The following is a 14981-nucleotide window of genomic DNA, read 5'->3' on the forward strand; positions in this document are numbered from 1 at the left end:
GAGCCACGCCCAATTTTTGTGTTTATCGTATACTGGCCACAATTATGAATGACTCAACTTCAAATTTGGCATATGTATTCCTTATAGTCTAAAGGCGGCCATGCCCAGTTTTTGTGTTTAGCGTCTAAAGGTCACAGTTGTGAATGGATTATCTTGGAATTTAGTATAGCCTACTTATTCCTTATACCCCAAGTACGGCAACTATTGATTTTGGTACATGGTCCGCCCGCTTGGCCCAAGGACGGTTACTATTGATTTTGTTACATGGTACATGCCCCCACCCCCACCGGGCGGTGCCACACCCACGTTCTGTTCATATTTGGTCTGTAAATAATCTACAGGTTGCAATTATTAACATATTTGGATCCAATTCAGTATGATCCATCATAGGGTTGTGTCCATTTATATTGGTCCATATTCAACTCCCAGGGGCAGAGCCACGCCCAATTTTAGCGTTTTTTGTCTATAGGCTGGAATTCTGAATATGAATGGATCATCTTGGAACATATTTATTCCTTATACCGTAAGAATAGCAACCATTTATTTTGGTGCATGTCTCGACCCCCAGGGGCTGTGTCACACTGACGTTTTGTTAAATTAGGTCTGTAAATTTGGCAAAACAAATCCAACGCCTAGCCTTTTATTTTAAAAAGTACCATATGAATCAAAGCAGGAATGTGGACGTATATTGCAGCGATAGCGATGCTCTCGTATCATTCAGTAACGGCAACATTGATTTCGTTCCAGTTGTTGACGTGGGGTTTAAAATTTTGTTAAACCCAATCAGTGTGACGCACAATGGTGTTATAAAAAGAAGATCTCAGAGCTGCGCTTGGTAATTTTTCAATGATTCTATAAAATTTCTTGACTGTAAAATATTAAATGTCATGGCTATGGGTTGAAAATAGGTACTAGTTAAACTTTGTGCTAGTTGGAAATTCACCCATCTTTTTAAAAGCATCCTTTATACTTGAATTTGTTAGGTGTGCAGCCAACAATCTGTAAATAGATTGCTCAAGCTGTTCCTTAGCGCATGCGTTAAAAGCCTGCTGAGACCTAGATCGATAATTCGGATAAAATAAATTGTATTACATATTGATATTAAAGTGCCTACTGAGACCAAACTACACAGAATGGTACAAACTATAACCCTAAAAAATAAATACAAGACAGTACTAGAATATGATAATAATCGCCAAGGCGTACTACGGCGTAGCCATCCTCGGTTAGTCGGTAGATCTACCGTGGTACTGGTGGTAGGGTTAGTGCTAAATGATAAGGCTAGCTCAATTTTCTTTTCATCATAGGTCATGAGGTGTAAACAGGGCTAGTGCAAATCCTAACCCTGGGCCTAGCCCCAATACTTCCTAACCTACAATCTCTCCAACAATCATTTGCCCTAACCTTTTTTATTTCAGAGCGACACAGACAAAATTGAACTGGCCTTAACAAATAGATTTAGTCTCCTCGGTAGACCTGTCTCCCTAACGACCCTAGTCCAGCTCTCTCTCTCTGAGCATAAGTCTCGTACAGGGCGAGTATAACAAGCATTACCTTTAGAGCTGAACTATAACGACCCCAGCATTCATAAAGCGCCTTATTGTATTGAAGATATTATCAAAATATGTCATACCCAAATTGACGTGTTTGTGACAGAGCATCGTTTAACATGGTGACTAGACGGCGGTGCCGCCGCGCACTGGCCAAACTATGCCACCTACTGAGCCCAAAAGTTGAAGACTGGGCGGCAACATACATACGTGTCGAAAATCGCTGACAAGGTTTTTCCCATGTGCCAATACTATATCATGGTGCAAAGGTTTACAAAATCGTCTTTCTGGGTATATTTCTGTCAGCTGGTCAGCCGCAGCAGTGTTTTGATCTCGATTTTACAGGGTATTAATTAATCTATGGTTTAACAAGATGCCAAAACTAATAGTGTATATATCAAATCTCCGAAACTATTTTTTAAGTGCTTAGAGGGAGTCAATTTTCAAAATTTTCTGGGGGAGGGCCCCACAGACCCCCAGCGCGAACTCTCACCTGTGGTGTTCGCACGGCTCGCAACTACGGTGCTCACGGGCCGACTTCGAGTCTACCGACATTGCTGCACACGACCAAATCCTTAGACGAGGCTCTGTGTGGATGTTAATCCACATCTCGGTAATATTAAGGTTATTGTTTATAAAGGCTAAAAAAACTTTGGTGATCTCAATGTTTTGATGCAGTAATTAAGTGGCACACTTATTGACTAAGCAGCATTATGTAAGATTAGATAAAGAGCTGACAGTTCTTGTTAATTTAATATTTAAAAAATAGATAATGTAACAGGAATATGCTGAAAATAATTTCAGTCAAATTACTCCACTTTAAGCCAGAAAATACTCATTTTAATAACACTCTAGCCTCGATTGTCATTGTTACTGTTGTTATGATAAAAGTCTTGATTATCCATTTTTACGGTTAATCATCAACAACAGTTGAACAGCAAATCGGATTCAAATCTAATAAAAATCGAACCCATCAGATGGCATCGAGAGTGGATTATGGTCTTGTCATGTTAATAAATGTCTAATTAATAGTTTGTATAACATTTCAGGCCTACAGAAAGACCTGCAATAGGCATATTTAGCTCTTGCCTCATATGTTTAACTGTTACTCTCTATAAAATTATTTAGGTATTGGGTTCAAAGGCCCGAAAAGCTTTGTGCCTTCCAATGTTATCTGTACCGGTATGCAATATGTTACAAACTTTAATGTATTTAAAAAATTTTATTTGTAGATTATTGCAATTGACAGTAAACTTGAGAGCTGGAAAAATGCCTAGGAAAGGAAAAAACATTTCTTCAAACAAGAAAATAAAGATGATAAACAGCTCATTAACTGATATTTTAGAAAAGGACATTACCTCTGGCAACAAAAATAATAAACCTACTGATGCTAAAAATACAAACAATGATCAGGATCTGACTCAGAACATTCAACAATCAGGATTAAACAGTGTTCAACAATTAACTAATAAAAATGTCCCAATTTTACGAATTGGTAACAAAAGTATTTCAAACATTCAATCAATTTTTAAAGTCAAAAAAGTTGCAACAACTAACCCTGAAATTCTCAGTGGGAATGCAGAGAAAGATAACCGAATTGCAAGCAGTCAAAGCACTTTTGGAAGCATTGAAACGAAATCCTGTAAGGATGGACCTCAACCCTCCAATGATGGCTGTGAGATAAACAATGTCTCAGAGCATACCATTGAAGTCACACCACAACACACTGAGGATGTCCATGCCAAAGACATCCATCCAACGAACACTATAAACCAAAACTTGAAACCTGCAATAGCACCTTTAGAAGATTCGATAAACTATGAAAAGATCTTAACTACAGGTGTTTCAAAAACTATCATGTCCCTTTCAGATCCAGCACAAAAAGGATTGGAAACTAAAACATTACAAATGCCAGATGGAACTTCATTACAAGTTAATTTAAAAGATGCATCTAAAGACCTGCAAAAACAAACTTCAGAACTTAGTAATAGTATTCAAAAAGATATCCAGACTGAAGATGATCAAAGTACGAACACATCTCTGCCAAACTACATGAACCAGAAGATTCTTATGCCAGATGTCTTAAATACCATTAATTCTGTAGCAAAACCTGGACAGGCAGCTGCGGAGCAACTGACACTGAAGAGACAAGATGGAACTCAGATTCAGGTTGATGTAAGAGGTACATCTGAATGTCAAACCACTGAAGGTGAAACTCAGAATAGGAAGTGTACAGCTGGTCAAAGTACCAAATCTGGAGTCGAAAAAAGACAAAACAAGAGAAAACATTCTGAAGATGATAACAGGACCAACCAAGTGGATGAACAAAGTTCCGAAATTGGCTGTGTTAGCAACCAGGTTCCAAGCAATGGCAATAACCAAGATGTTGAGGAAATTTCCAAGGAAGATGGCAACAGTCAAAACAAAGTTTCCACCATTAAACAGAAACAGCAATCCACAGTTAAGGACGTTACAAAATATCAAAAGATTTTGACGCCAGATGTTTTAAAAACAATCATGTCGCTCAATAACCCAGTGCAGCAGGGAACAGAAGCTCACATGTTGCAGTTACCAGATGGCACTCTTATTAAAATTGATTTTCAAACGGTTAAAAAAAGAATGTTAAAAAAGGGCCCTAAACGAAAAAGGAAAAAACAGGGCTATCCAAAAGGTTTTGTTTGTCTATTCGAGCCACCAGTAGGGGAACGAATATCTATGTATCAAGACAGAAGTGAACTTGATGCTTTTATTGTCAAGTGTACAAATTGTACAGGTTATCACTGTCCATTGTGTCCTTGGACACGGTATCAAGCTGCCAGATCAATACCTAAACTAAATAATCATATAGATATTGTCCATTGGAATAAATCTGTTCCAGTTATTATTGATGATGCAGGTCAGTACAATCTATAGTATTTTCACAAGTTGATTCATTCAACAATGATCAACGAATATGAAAATTACTGTAATGAATTTAAATCATGAGAATGAATGTGCAATGGAAGGGTTTGTTTTGGCATGCCAAAGCACTGATGCCAACATGTATCCCTACAGCACACACCAGAGCAATTGTTACAAATAGTTATTGATCAAGGGCCTTAAGCAGTGGACACACCATCTTCAATAGAAGGCTTGATCTCGCTTTAACTACGTACATGTACATCTTATCAAGGCCTTTACGTAATACCCTGCATATTGCGGCACTAATTTCGATTGGGTACAATCCCAACTTCTGAGTCTTATCAGATTCCTCGATCGTCGCGAATACCATGTCTAGCGCTTTCAAGCTAAAATGTCTACCTGTGATAATTGAGTTGCAAAGTTCAAGGTTCATTCAATGTCAAGGTTTCCGTGGAGGTCGCGATGTCACAACCTCTGATTGGACGCTACTGCTCACATGTCCGTAGATAATATAGCTATAAGTTCGGGAATTGTGAAGTAAACAAGCAACTGTGAAGCTCGCAGTTGTTGCTTCAGAAACATGTGGACACACTAGTCGAATACAAATTCGGCATTGAGACACTAGTCAAATCGTTTGGCCAAATCAATAGCCGCCGAAATTCGCCAAGTGTTCCAGTGTCTTGATGCCAAATTTGTATTCATCGGAATGATTTGTTCGAATCAGACATGCTTCATTAGCCAATCTCCACTGATGTAAAGAAAGTCACATGATTTTTTGAAGACAAAATGATTATCACTACAATTTATTCATAAAAGCTAGAATCCAAATAATCTAACAAAACTGCCTCTTCATTGGCTAAGAGTCAACCTCCTGGCCTTGATTTTAAATCTCAACCATCAAAAAAGGAAGTTTCTTTATAGTAATTAGCTTAAAGTGTTGTGATTAAGTCCTGGGCAGTACCTTGAGATAATCATATTTAAAGATACATAAGATTTAGATAAAGAACTCACCGTTCTTACTATAATTGTTTAAAAATAGATAAATGCAAAATGAATACATGTTCCGTATATTGAAAATTTCATTCAAATTACTTTATTCTGAGATAAGTTATCAATGTTTGTAGTTTATTGTCGTAACCATGATGTAGGTTATTCGAGGCTTAGCTTCGCTTCTCCATTTTTAAATTAAATTAAATTTTTGAACCGTTATAATCTACTTAAAATCGGAGCCATCCGATGCCATCGAGAGTTGATTTTGGTATTATCATGTTAATAATTGTCTAATTAATAATTTATATAACATTTAAGGCCTAAAGACTTGCAATAGGAAGATGCATGTCTTTGAATAATGCCCCTTTAATGTATTATGAGATTTATTAGCTTTACATTTAACACATCAGGTCATATTTACCTTTTTGGGGGATTGGATGGCCGAATGGTTACCATGTGCGCGCTGCGCTGTATCATACAGTCTGTCATTGAGTCAACTGGCTGGGTTTCGATTCCCCCGATTGTACGTGACAAGGAGTAGGGTCGCCTGTCCAACTTCATGGGTTTTCTCCGGGTCCTCCGGTTTCATCCCACTGCTAAAGACCCCTATGCGCAAGCGAATTATTGAAATAAAATTGAACCATGTGTTAGTCCCGAAATGACCTAGTTTGTGTCGAGTGGACATTAAACCCCATTTCTCTCTCTCTCTCTCTCTCTCTCTCTCATATTTACTTTTTGATTTTTTTGTTTCAGAATACAGAACCCTCAACTGTAATTTACACCATGGTACTGTTAAAAGTAAACATCTTCATTGTCCATGTGGTGCCATTTTTAAGACAAACAGCACACGGGAAAGATTTCTACGTCATCGACGCTTTAGATGTCCACTTACAGAACACATTCGAAAACAGAGAGGGACCCAAGAGCTTCGTAAAGAAATGAAGCGGTTTGAGGCCTGTAGGAAACCAACTTATCCGCGAGAAATACACAAGAGCATTTTTGATTCATGGGAAGATTTCCAAGAGAGTGTAACATTTTGTGAAAGTTGTAAGCGTTATCATTGCTTGGTTTGTCCGACAACACATTTTAGACAGTCAAGTCATGGCCGTCTGTTAATACACTTAAGAATGCACTTCCGCTCAAGAGTTATACTATTAAATGGCTTAGGTTTGTAATTTACATATTTTTTAATTCATAACATTGGTGTTCTTTTGTCAAGCCCTTGTTTCATCTCAGTCACTCATTTATATACCTTCGAATCCCCGGTTGTACGTGGCAAGGAGTAGGGTCCCCTGTCCAACCTCGTGGGTTTTCTGCGGGTCCTCCGGTTTCCTCCCTCTGCTAAAGACCCCTACGCGCAAGCGAATTATGTAAATAAAATTAAACCATATGTTAGTCCCGAAATGACCTAGTTTGTGTCGAGTGGACGTTAAACCCCATTTCTCTCTCTCTCATTTATATACCAGTATTTTGTCAAACTTTTACCAACACTCTATATGTGGTACCTTGTTTACCTTATTTTTAACTCTTTGGTACATGTTTACCTTATTAACTCTTTGGTACATCCGAAGAATTAACGCTGAGGAAGATTTGTTTTTACATTGTAGCTCGTTTTCGAAACTGCACAAAACTGTTCCCCAAATCGTCAAAATTGCCTCGAACTGCCCAGTTCATAGAAGTAGTATACATGTACAATGTACAGTTCTTAAAAAAGTTCACAGTTATTCGGGTGGTTTGAGGCAGTAGAATCAGTATTAGTTTCGGACACTCCAAGTTGCAAAGGGTTAAACATGTTCTTTTAACTTATTTTAGTCCCAAAATAACCTAGTTTACATCAGGGGATGTTAATCTCCATTTCTCTCTCTTTTAACTTTTTTATATTATTTCTTACTTTTCAGACGGTGAGGAGGGTCCATTTTTTCTTGGCTGTCTAATTCATCATGGAGAATTTCAGAAGCGCCATTTTCATTGTTTATGTAATCGAATCTTTAAATCCAACAAAAAGCTGTTTAAAAAACACCTAGAGATCTGTCCTTACATAAAAAAAGGAGAATATACCAAAGACGACTACACTCGGTTAAAGTTGTATAATGACGCCCCCACAGATACCGAAGCATTTTTAACAGTTGGTCAAGTTAAAGGGATGATTTCTCGGAATTCTATGCCTGCATATAGTCGTCTTGGTGAAAAGATCCCCCCTCCTGCGCTATTGGCCAGTATATTTAGTAGTATACAAGAATTGTGCTCCGTTAGCAAGCGATGTTATATATGTTGTACAAGGTATCACTGTCCTCTATGCCCTAACAACAACTACAGGCCATCTGATAGAACTCAACTAGCCAAACATTTACTTCAGTATCATCACAAATATAAATTATTATTACCTTCAGGTTAGTACAAATGTTGATTTTTCTAATCCTTTCTTTAATTCTCCATGGGTCTCTGTGACTGAGGCCACAATGACTAAAAGCAAATCGTCATATAGTAACCAGTAATGAAAAGAGTAAAACTATGATTTAATGGCAAAATATGGATAGCTTTTGCTTCTCATTATCTTTCAGTTACATGTATGAGGATGGTGGATTTCATGATTAATGAATTAGGTTAATGAAAATTTAATGAACAAACATGTACATATTACTACCTTGAAAATGTTTTGTATTGATTATTTGATGTATAGAATATAATAATAATGTGCATATTTATAATGCGCTATATCCACAAACTAAGTTTATGCTCAAAGCCTGACACACTTGGGAGAAGTTTGAATTAGTTATTATTAGATAATGAATTACATGCATGTACATGTAGGTTATGACACATATTGTATGGTGGCTGAAATCTGACGAGATCCAATGCAATTTTTCTATTATGTTTAATGGAGGATGAAGGTTGGGTTGTTACATAAAGCAGTGGACACACTAGCTGAATCATTCAGCCAAATCAATTGGCACCGAATTCATTCGGTCGAATAAGTGGAAAGCCATTCACGTCACATGATTAAATATGGTCACGATCATGTCTTCAAAGAATCGTATGACGTCTCGAAATCAGTGATGATGGGCTTATAAATTCTACAGTCGGGCGAATTTTTCAGCAAAGCTGGCACCCTACATGTAGGCGAATATAATTTGGTTGAATGAAAATTGGTTCGAATATATCAAACATGTTTGATTCTGGTAAATGACACTGGTCACACTAGGTGAATTTTGGCACTGATTGATTCGGCTAGTGTGTCCACAACTTTATGTCGATCAAAAGGCCTGGCCCTGAGTTCACAAAGCATTCTCAGGCTCAAGTTAAGAATTTACTCAACTTTCAATCACTGTTTATGAGAAATATCTTTGATCCAGAAACGCAAAACTTTGCACATTGTTTCTTATTGATGTATTTGATACATTAAAACAACAAAAGTTTTCTAAAGGGCTATATTTTAGTTAAAATAGGGCGAACAATTGGTGGGCAGTGGATGTTAAAACCCATATCTCTATGATGTTTCATTTCTGCACTCAGTTAAAAAGTTTTTTTTTCTTTTTTGGACTATCCTCTTCATAGCAAGATCAAGTAAATACAAGCAAGTTTATGTCTCTTGAGTCTTATTTTTATATTTTATTATTTTTCTAGGACTGTTCTCCTACCCATGTAATTTACCACATAATACTGACTCACAAGTTCGACATTATCACTGTGTCTGTGGTTACTCACCCATGGTCAGGAAGCGATTTCTCAAGCACTCCAAGGTGTGTGCCCAAGCGAGGCAAATTATCCCCTGTCCTGTCATTGCAGAACAATATCAATACAACATACCAGACGCTAGTCTGATTGACCTGGCAGGATTTCAAGGATCTGGTAGTATGAGGGACATTGACTTTAATCAACCTTTACAAGAAATTTTTCAAGGGTCATCAAGTGAAGATGAAACTGCCATTGACGAACCTCTGTTTCAGGTGAAGCATGTGGAAACAAATTTGAAGCTAGACCATGCGTATGGTCAGACAAAGAAATTTTTCGAAGAAAGTTTACAAGACCATCTTAAAGCCAAGGCAGCATATGAAGCACAAAATAGTTTGGCTGATAATGAAGGTGATGAGGAATGTCATCAGTTTGATGTTCCTGTTGAGACTGAGAATAAACATGATCATCGAGTAGCCATTAATCATGAAATAACAAATATGGCTTTGTCAGATCCAATGTATGGTATATTTAATCCGTTTGATATGTTGGTAGCTCAAGTGAAGAAATGTGAAACGTGTTGTAAATTCTATCACTGCCCATATTGCCCTCCTATGTATTTTAAACCTGTTGCACGTAGACTCACCATCAAGCATTTAAAAACTCATTGGTCTAAACGCGTCATTATGATTGATGGTAAGTGACATTATTTGATTTCTACTTTCATTTTCATCTCCTGCCGTTCAGAGAAAATAGGGAACTATTGATATGGGTTTGTCCGTCGGTCACATCTTTTGGGGTAGATGTTCATTGGGAGAATGTCTTGGTTAAGTTTTATGATGAGCATTTTCTGCTTAGACTTTAGACTAAGAAGATAAGCAATTTGATTTTTCAAGATATGGGTTAATTAAACAACTATTTTGTGTATTTCTTTTAAGGAAAAAACACAATTCACATAGTATGTTATTTTTAAAAAACTATTATAACTAGCTAAATCAGTGGGTGTATATTTTTATGTTCATATATCGTGGGTAAAGTGTCAAAAGGGTGTATCTAAGAATTTCCAAAGATTAAGAAATAGGACCTTTTGCATTTCAAAATTTCCACAAATCAAGATACAACATTTGGACACATGATACCCAGAACAGTTCTACATGTAATTGGTGTAGAGATACGCAGCTTAGACAGAAATGTGCATATTAATTGGGAGATTTTAAAAATGCAAAAAAGTGTATTTGACTAATTTCCCGAGATACACCCTTTTGACACTTCACCGACGATATGAACTTCATAAGCATGAATCCCATCTGGTTCAGATTGTATAATCTGTGTCACTGAAGAAAACAAATGAGTGAAATAAAATTGTACCATGAATTAGTGTCCCCAAAAAACCTAGTTGGTGTGAAGTGGGTGTTTAACGTCGTTTCTCTCACTCTCTCTAAATTACAACCTCAAAGAGCATTGGCTCATCTCAGGAATAATAGCGAGTCATTTCACCATGCAAATTTTGAGGCCAATTTCTACTCTTGACAAGAGATGCATCAAGAAAAATGGCATGCCCTGTATGCTTGTGATTATACATGCATATTATACTCCAGTATTTTTTGTCCTTTCTCATTTTAGGAACATTTGCTTTGCCTTGCTTTCAAAACCATGGTGTGCAGCTTACCAAACACTACCATTGTATGTGTGGTTCAATTGTAGAAGCCAGTGCAACATTCTTTTACAACCATGTTCATTCTTGCCTTTATATGGAGGGTCTTGTTGAAGAGTGTCAGAAAGGACGTCAGGAAGTTAATGCTCCTTTGAAAGAGACCTATTCATCAGACCCTTCACAAAAAGGTCTTGATAAGGTTGTTACAGAATTAACAAATCATCTTCAATCACCTATAAAATTAGATCATATGGAAGAAGTTGTAGATATCAGTCCAAGAAAACACCACAGAAAACGCAATGTAATTCATGGCAGAGCAGCAAGAACTGAAATGTTTAATCCACATTCATGTACCGCTTCTCAACCAAAGAAACAGAAACTTAATGAACAAGAATTAATGGTGGAAGCTGTTAACAATATAGACTCAGATTTCCAAATATTGGATTCAAAAGACAGCAAAACAAATACTTCTAATGTTATAAACATGGAGGACTATGAAGCAAACGTTCGTCAGTGGACATTAAGTTCTATGTTTACATCTATAGCCAACACTGTTACATGTTCTACCATTGTAGACACAACTGCTACTGAACAGACGGTGTATGCCAGTGGAGAGCAGGATACGTTGTCTGAATTTAATGACAATGATGCAAACTGTAACCAAGATGGTGATCATCATAATCAGTGTTCTGTTGTTGAAGAAGTCATCTCCATGTGTGAAAACGGACAGCAGAATCAGAGTTCAAGATTAGCCTACGAGGGATGTAATTATGAGATAGTCCTGCCATCAACTGGTAATATTGATATAAATCAGATACAAGGACTTTTATCAGAGGGGAATTACAATTATGTTGTTGTCAATAATACTGATCTGATAGACTAGAGTAAAACACTTGCTGTGTGTAGTTTAGACAGAACTTGGGACAATGGGTTTATGAGTTTAGTATATAGACTTAGTTGTGTTCATGTAAATCTATTCTTATCCTACAGTTTGTATATATTGTATTGTTAATGTAATTAAACAGTGAAGAGGGTATGATGTTAACGGTAAAAATACATCTTGTTTTGTCTCAACCAGACCGGGGGTTGGGGGGTCATGGACTGAATGGTCAATGCGTGCACGTTTTGATTCTCTGGTTTTATGCAAGGAGTAGCTGGTCCTCCGCTTTGCTAAAGACCCTTAATGAATTAATGAAATTAAATTAAACCATTTGTTAGTCCCAAAATGACCTAGTTTGTGTCGGGTGGACGTTAAACCCCATTTCTCTCTCTCTATCGATGACCTTCACTACATGAAGATCTGACCGGTTGTAGCAATAGGTCGTGTCAGAGGTCATACGAGCATCTTTTGACCCTATGACATCAGACATTTGATTAACCAATCAGCATTGATGTTACTAGTGGATTACCAACAGTTCCGTGCAAAACACTTCTAAAGCTTGCCGTAACAGACCATTTCACTGGCTAATCCCTCACACCATTCATAACACGTCAATGATAATAATTCTTCCAAATCCTAGTGTAGTAAAGACAAGTAAAACTAAATTTTGAACTATAAAAATGAAACGAAATAGGATCTATGTTTTAATCAGATTGTCCAAACACTATGTAGGTGACACTGTCTATTTACGTTGTAGAGAGAATTACAAATGTTGCTTACTTTTCAATTCAGCATAACTTTGTAAATACTAAATGGAATTACACCATTTTTGTATTTAAGGTCTTTTTTGACATTCAGCTTTTGAAATATTGTTGTTCGCAAAGGATTCAATATGCCGGTACCTCAAATGATGATCAGCAACTTTTAAGACAAATTTTTCGGCGATGTTATTTTGTCACTGACATTGATACAATCTGATTAAAATACAGATCTATATTTTTCGTTGATGTTATTTTGACACTATAACATTGATATGATAGACAATTATCCATAATTGTTGTCCAATAATTATGTTTTATTTGAAAGACAGGGTAAAGATAAGAGAACATTCAATGAATGATGTTTGTATATGTTTTAATTTATATTTTTATACACAATAAATAAACACAATGTACACATGCAGGGAAAAAAGAAAAGTGAAAGACTTTGCTGACATTGTAGATACTGTTATAAGTTTAACATAGACATTACATATTAAAAACATTCATTTACTCTTTTATCAATACATACTCCAGAATTTATACTATTCATAAAGCCATCTCATATCCACATAAAAATATACAAAAAATAGGATTATTCATCACACATACATACATGTATATAAATACAATGTTATCAATATACCAAATTAACACCTTCATATAGCTTCACTGAAATCCAAATGTTGAAGTCATGCCAGCACATTTACAATTATAAGTCTCAGATGGTCAAACGTTTGCTCACTTCTGTGCATAACCCCAGATTTATTTTCAACTTGCCGAAATATTTTAAGTACAGTGCAAGTAGATCTGTGTTTCTAAATGTTTTGCCCAGGGATTATATAGGAAATCATATGGGTAAAGTTTGACACTTCTTTGCTAATTCACAAGTAGTTTGGTGTATTATCTAATTTACTGTATACAATATAGTTTAATAAAGTAGCAAAATAAATATTAAAGATACATTATGGGAGATTCGGTAACGAGTTGGCAGTTCTCACTATAATAGTTGAAAACTAGATAATGTAAAGGCAATTTGGTGAAAATTTCATTCAAATTGATCCACTATGAACCGAGAACTAAGCGACTGAAATTCCCATAAGCCTCGGTCATCATTACTAAAGTCAGTACGATAAATAGGATAGTCTCGATTATCCATTTAATCGTTTAATCGAGAAGGAAAGTTATGCAGTAAATCGGCTTACAATCCACTAAAGATCGCAGGCTAGCGCTGCCATCTAGAGTTGATTATGGCCTGGATAGGTTAATTAATGTCTAATTAATAATTTAGATAACATTTCAGGCCTAAAGAAAGACCTGAAATAGGCAAATTTAGCTCTTGCATAATGTATGTTTAATCAAGTGTTAATGTACATATGAATTTGTATCCATTCAAAGGCCTACAATATTTTTACTGGTATTTCATAAAGCAGAAACATTTCACTATTTGAAAAATAAACTTTTGCTAAATGTTAAAGCTTTCAATCCACAAAATTATATACACTAGCAATTTGGAATGAATAAGGGTTTGAATTATCACACAAGAATGAATTTAATACAATTATTGCTGCACAATACTATTATTTGGCAACTTAAAAATTGGATACACAATATATCACCATTATAAGAAATAATATTCATGTATAAGCTAACTTGGGACTCTTATTACACAACATGACAACTGTTTTAACATCCCCAGTACAAACATCAGCTAAAATGCAGTCATATTGTTCTATTATTCACACAATATTTGTGTTGTGGTCACTTTGACCAGACATAACTTTAACTGCTTTAAACATAACATTCTCAGTACAAACATTATCAAGATACAGACTATCATATTGTTCTAATATTTACACACTATTCTTGTTGTGGTCACTTTGACCAGACATAACGTTTCAAACAGTAGTTGTTGTACAATTGTAAATATTCACACCTAAAAGCTCAAATATAACGCTATAAATAACCTTGTAATGTATTATTATCTATAATTACCATAAATAATTGTCTGTATTTTTCTATGGTTATCACTTATCTCAGGGAAGATCATCATCTGATCCAATTCCATTCTCTGCGTTTCTTGTTAACATATAGTTATCCATGTCTATAGAACGACAATGATTTATAGCATATCGTAATTTCTCTGCTAAAATATCACGACTACTGTACATCGGTAAACGTAGTTGAAAGAAACAGGTCTGAGATGTTGGTAGGCTGTTTAAACCCTGCATATAAAATACATCAAATAAAATATATATATTTTGAAGCTTATGGCAAATGACTATTTTTAAGCTGACAAATGGGGATCAATAACTGTTAATTATGTGTAAGAAAGGTCTGACTGAATGCTGTATAAAATTCTTGACTAGAAAAAGAAACCTAAACCTCTCCACTCTTATCATTTTGGGGGCAAAATCTATTTTTGTCCCAAAAGATTTGTGATTTCGGACAACACAACAAGTGGCTGCCATGCAAGATAAGCCCACATTTTGCAAGAAATGCATAAAGAACAAGCTCAAAAAAAGAAGCGATTTTTCATACAATCAGGTCACAATCCAGGAAGTTATGGTCCGATA

The 14981-nt window shown here is 36.0% G+C and overlaps 3 protein-coding genes across 3 annotated transcripts in view; 1 reads left to right on the top strand and 2 right to left on the bottom strand.

Annotated features, from left to right (window-relative positions):
- LOC126818763 (cys-loop ligand-gated ion channel) overlaps positions 1 to 7952 on the bottom strand; it is a 40860-nt gene extending 32908 nt beyond the window's left edge. The window contains exon 1 of the mRNA XM_050546315.2: positions 7826 to 7952. The gene's annotated coding sequence lies outside the window, so the exon portion shown is untranslated. The remainder of the gene's footprint in view (positions 1 to 7825) is intronic.
- LOC126818754 (uncharacterized) lies at positions 790 to 11823 on the top strand. Its single transcript, XM_050546303.1, has 6 exons — positions 790 to 835; positions 2783 to 4446; positions 6195 to 6608; positions 7340 to 7831; positions 9066 to 9809; positions 10737 to 11823. The coding sequence occupies exons 2-6, from the start codon at positions 2820 to 2822 to the stop codon at positions 11648 to 11650; spliced, it is 4191 nt and encodes a 1396-aa protein (XP_050402260.1). The 5' UTR covers positions 790 to 835; positions 2783 to 2819; the 3' UTR covers positions 11651 to 11823.
- A 941-nt stretch (positions 11824 to 12764) lies between these two features.
- LOC126818753 (probable E3 ubiquitin-protein ligase HERC1) overlaps positions 12765 to 14981 on the bottom strand; it is a 36286-nt gene continuing 34069 nt past the window's right edge. Inside the window, exon 48 of the mRNA XM_050546302.2 lies at positions 12765 to 14630. Coding sequence (XP_050402259.2) covers positions 14442 to 14630 — 189 coding nt within the window. The 3' untranslated portion in view covers positions 12765 to 14441. The remainder of the gene's footprint in view (positions 14631 to 14981) is intronic.

Source organism: Patella vulgata, chromosome 4, assembly GCF_932274485.2.
Source record: "Patella vulgata chromosome 4, xgPatVulg1.2, whole genome shotgun sequence".
Lineage (NCBI taxonomy): Eukaryota > Metazoa > Mollusca > Gastropoda > Patellidae > Patella > Patella vulgata.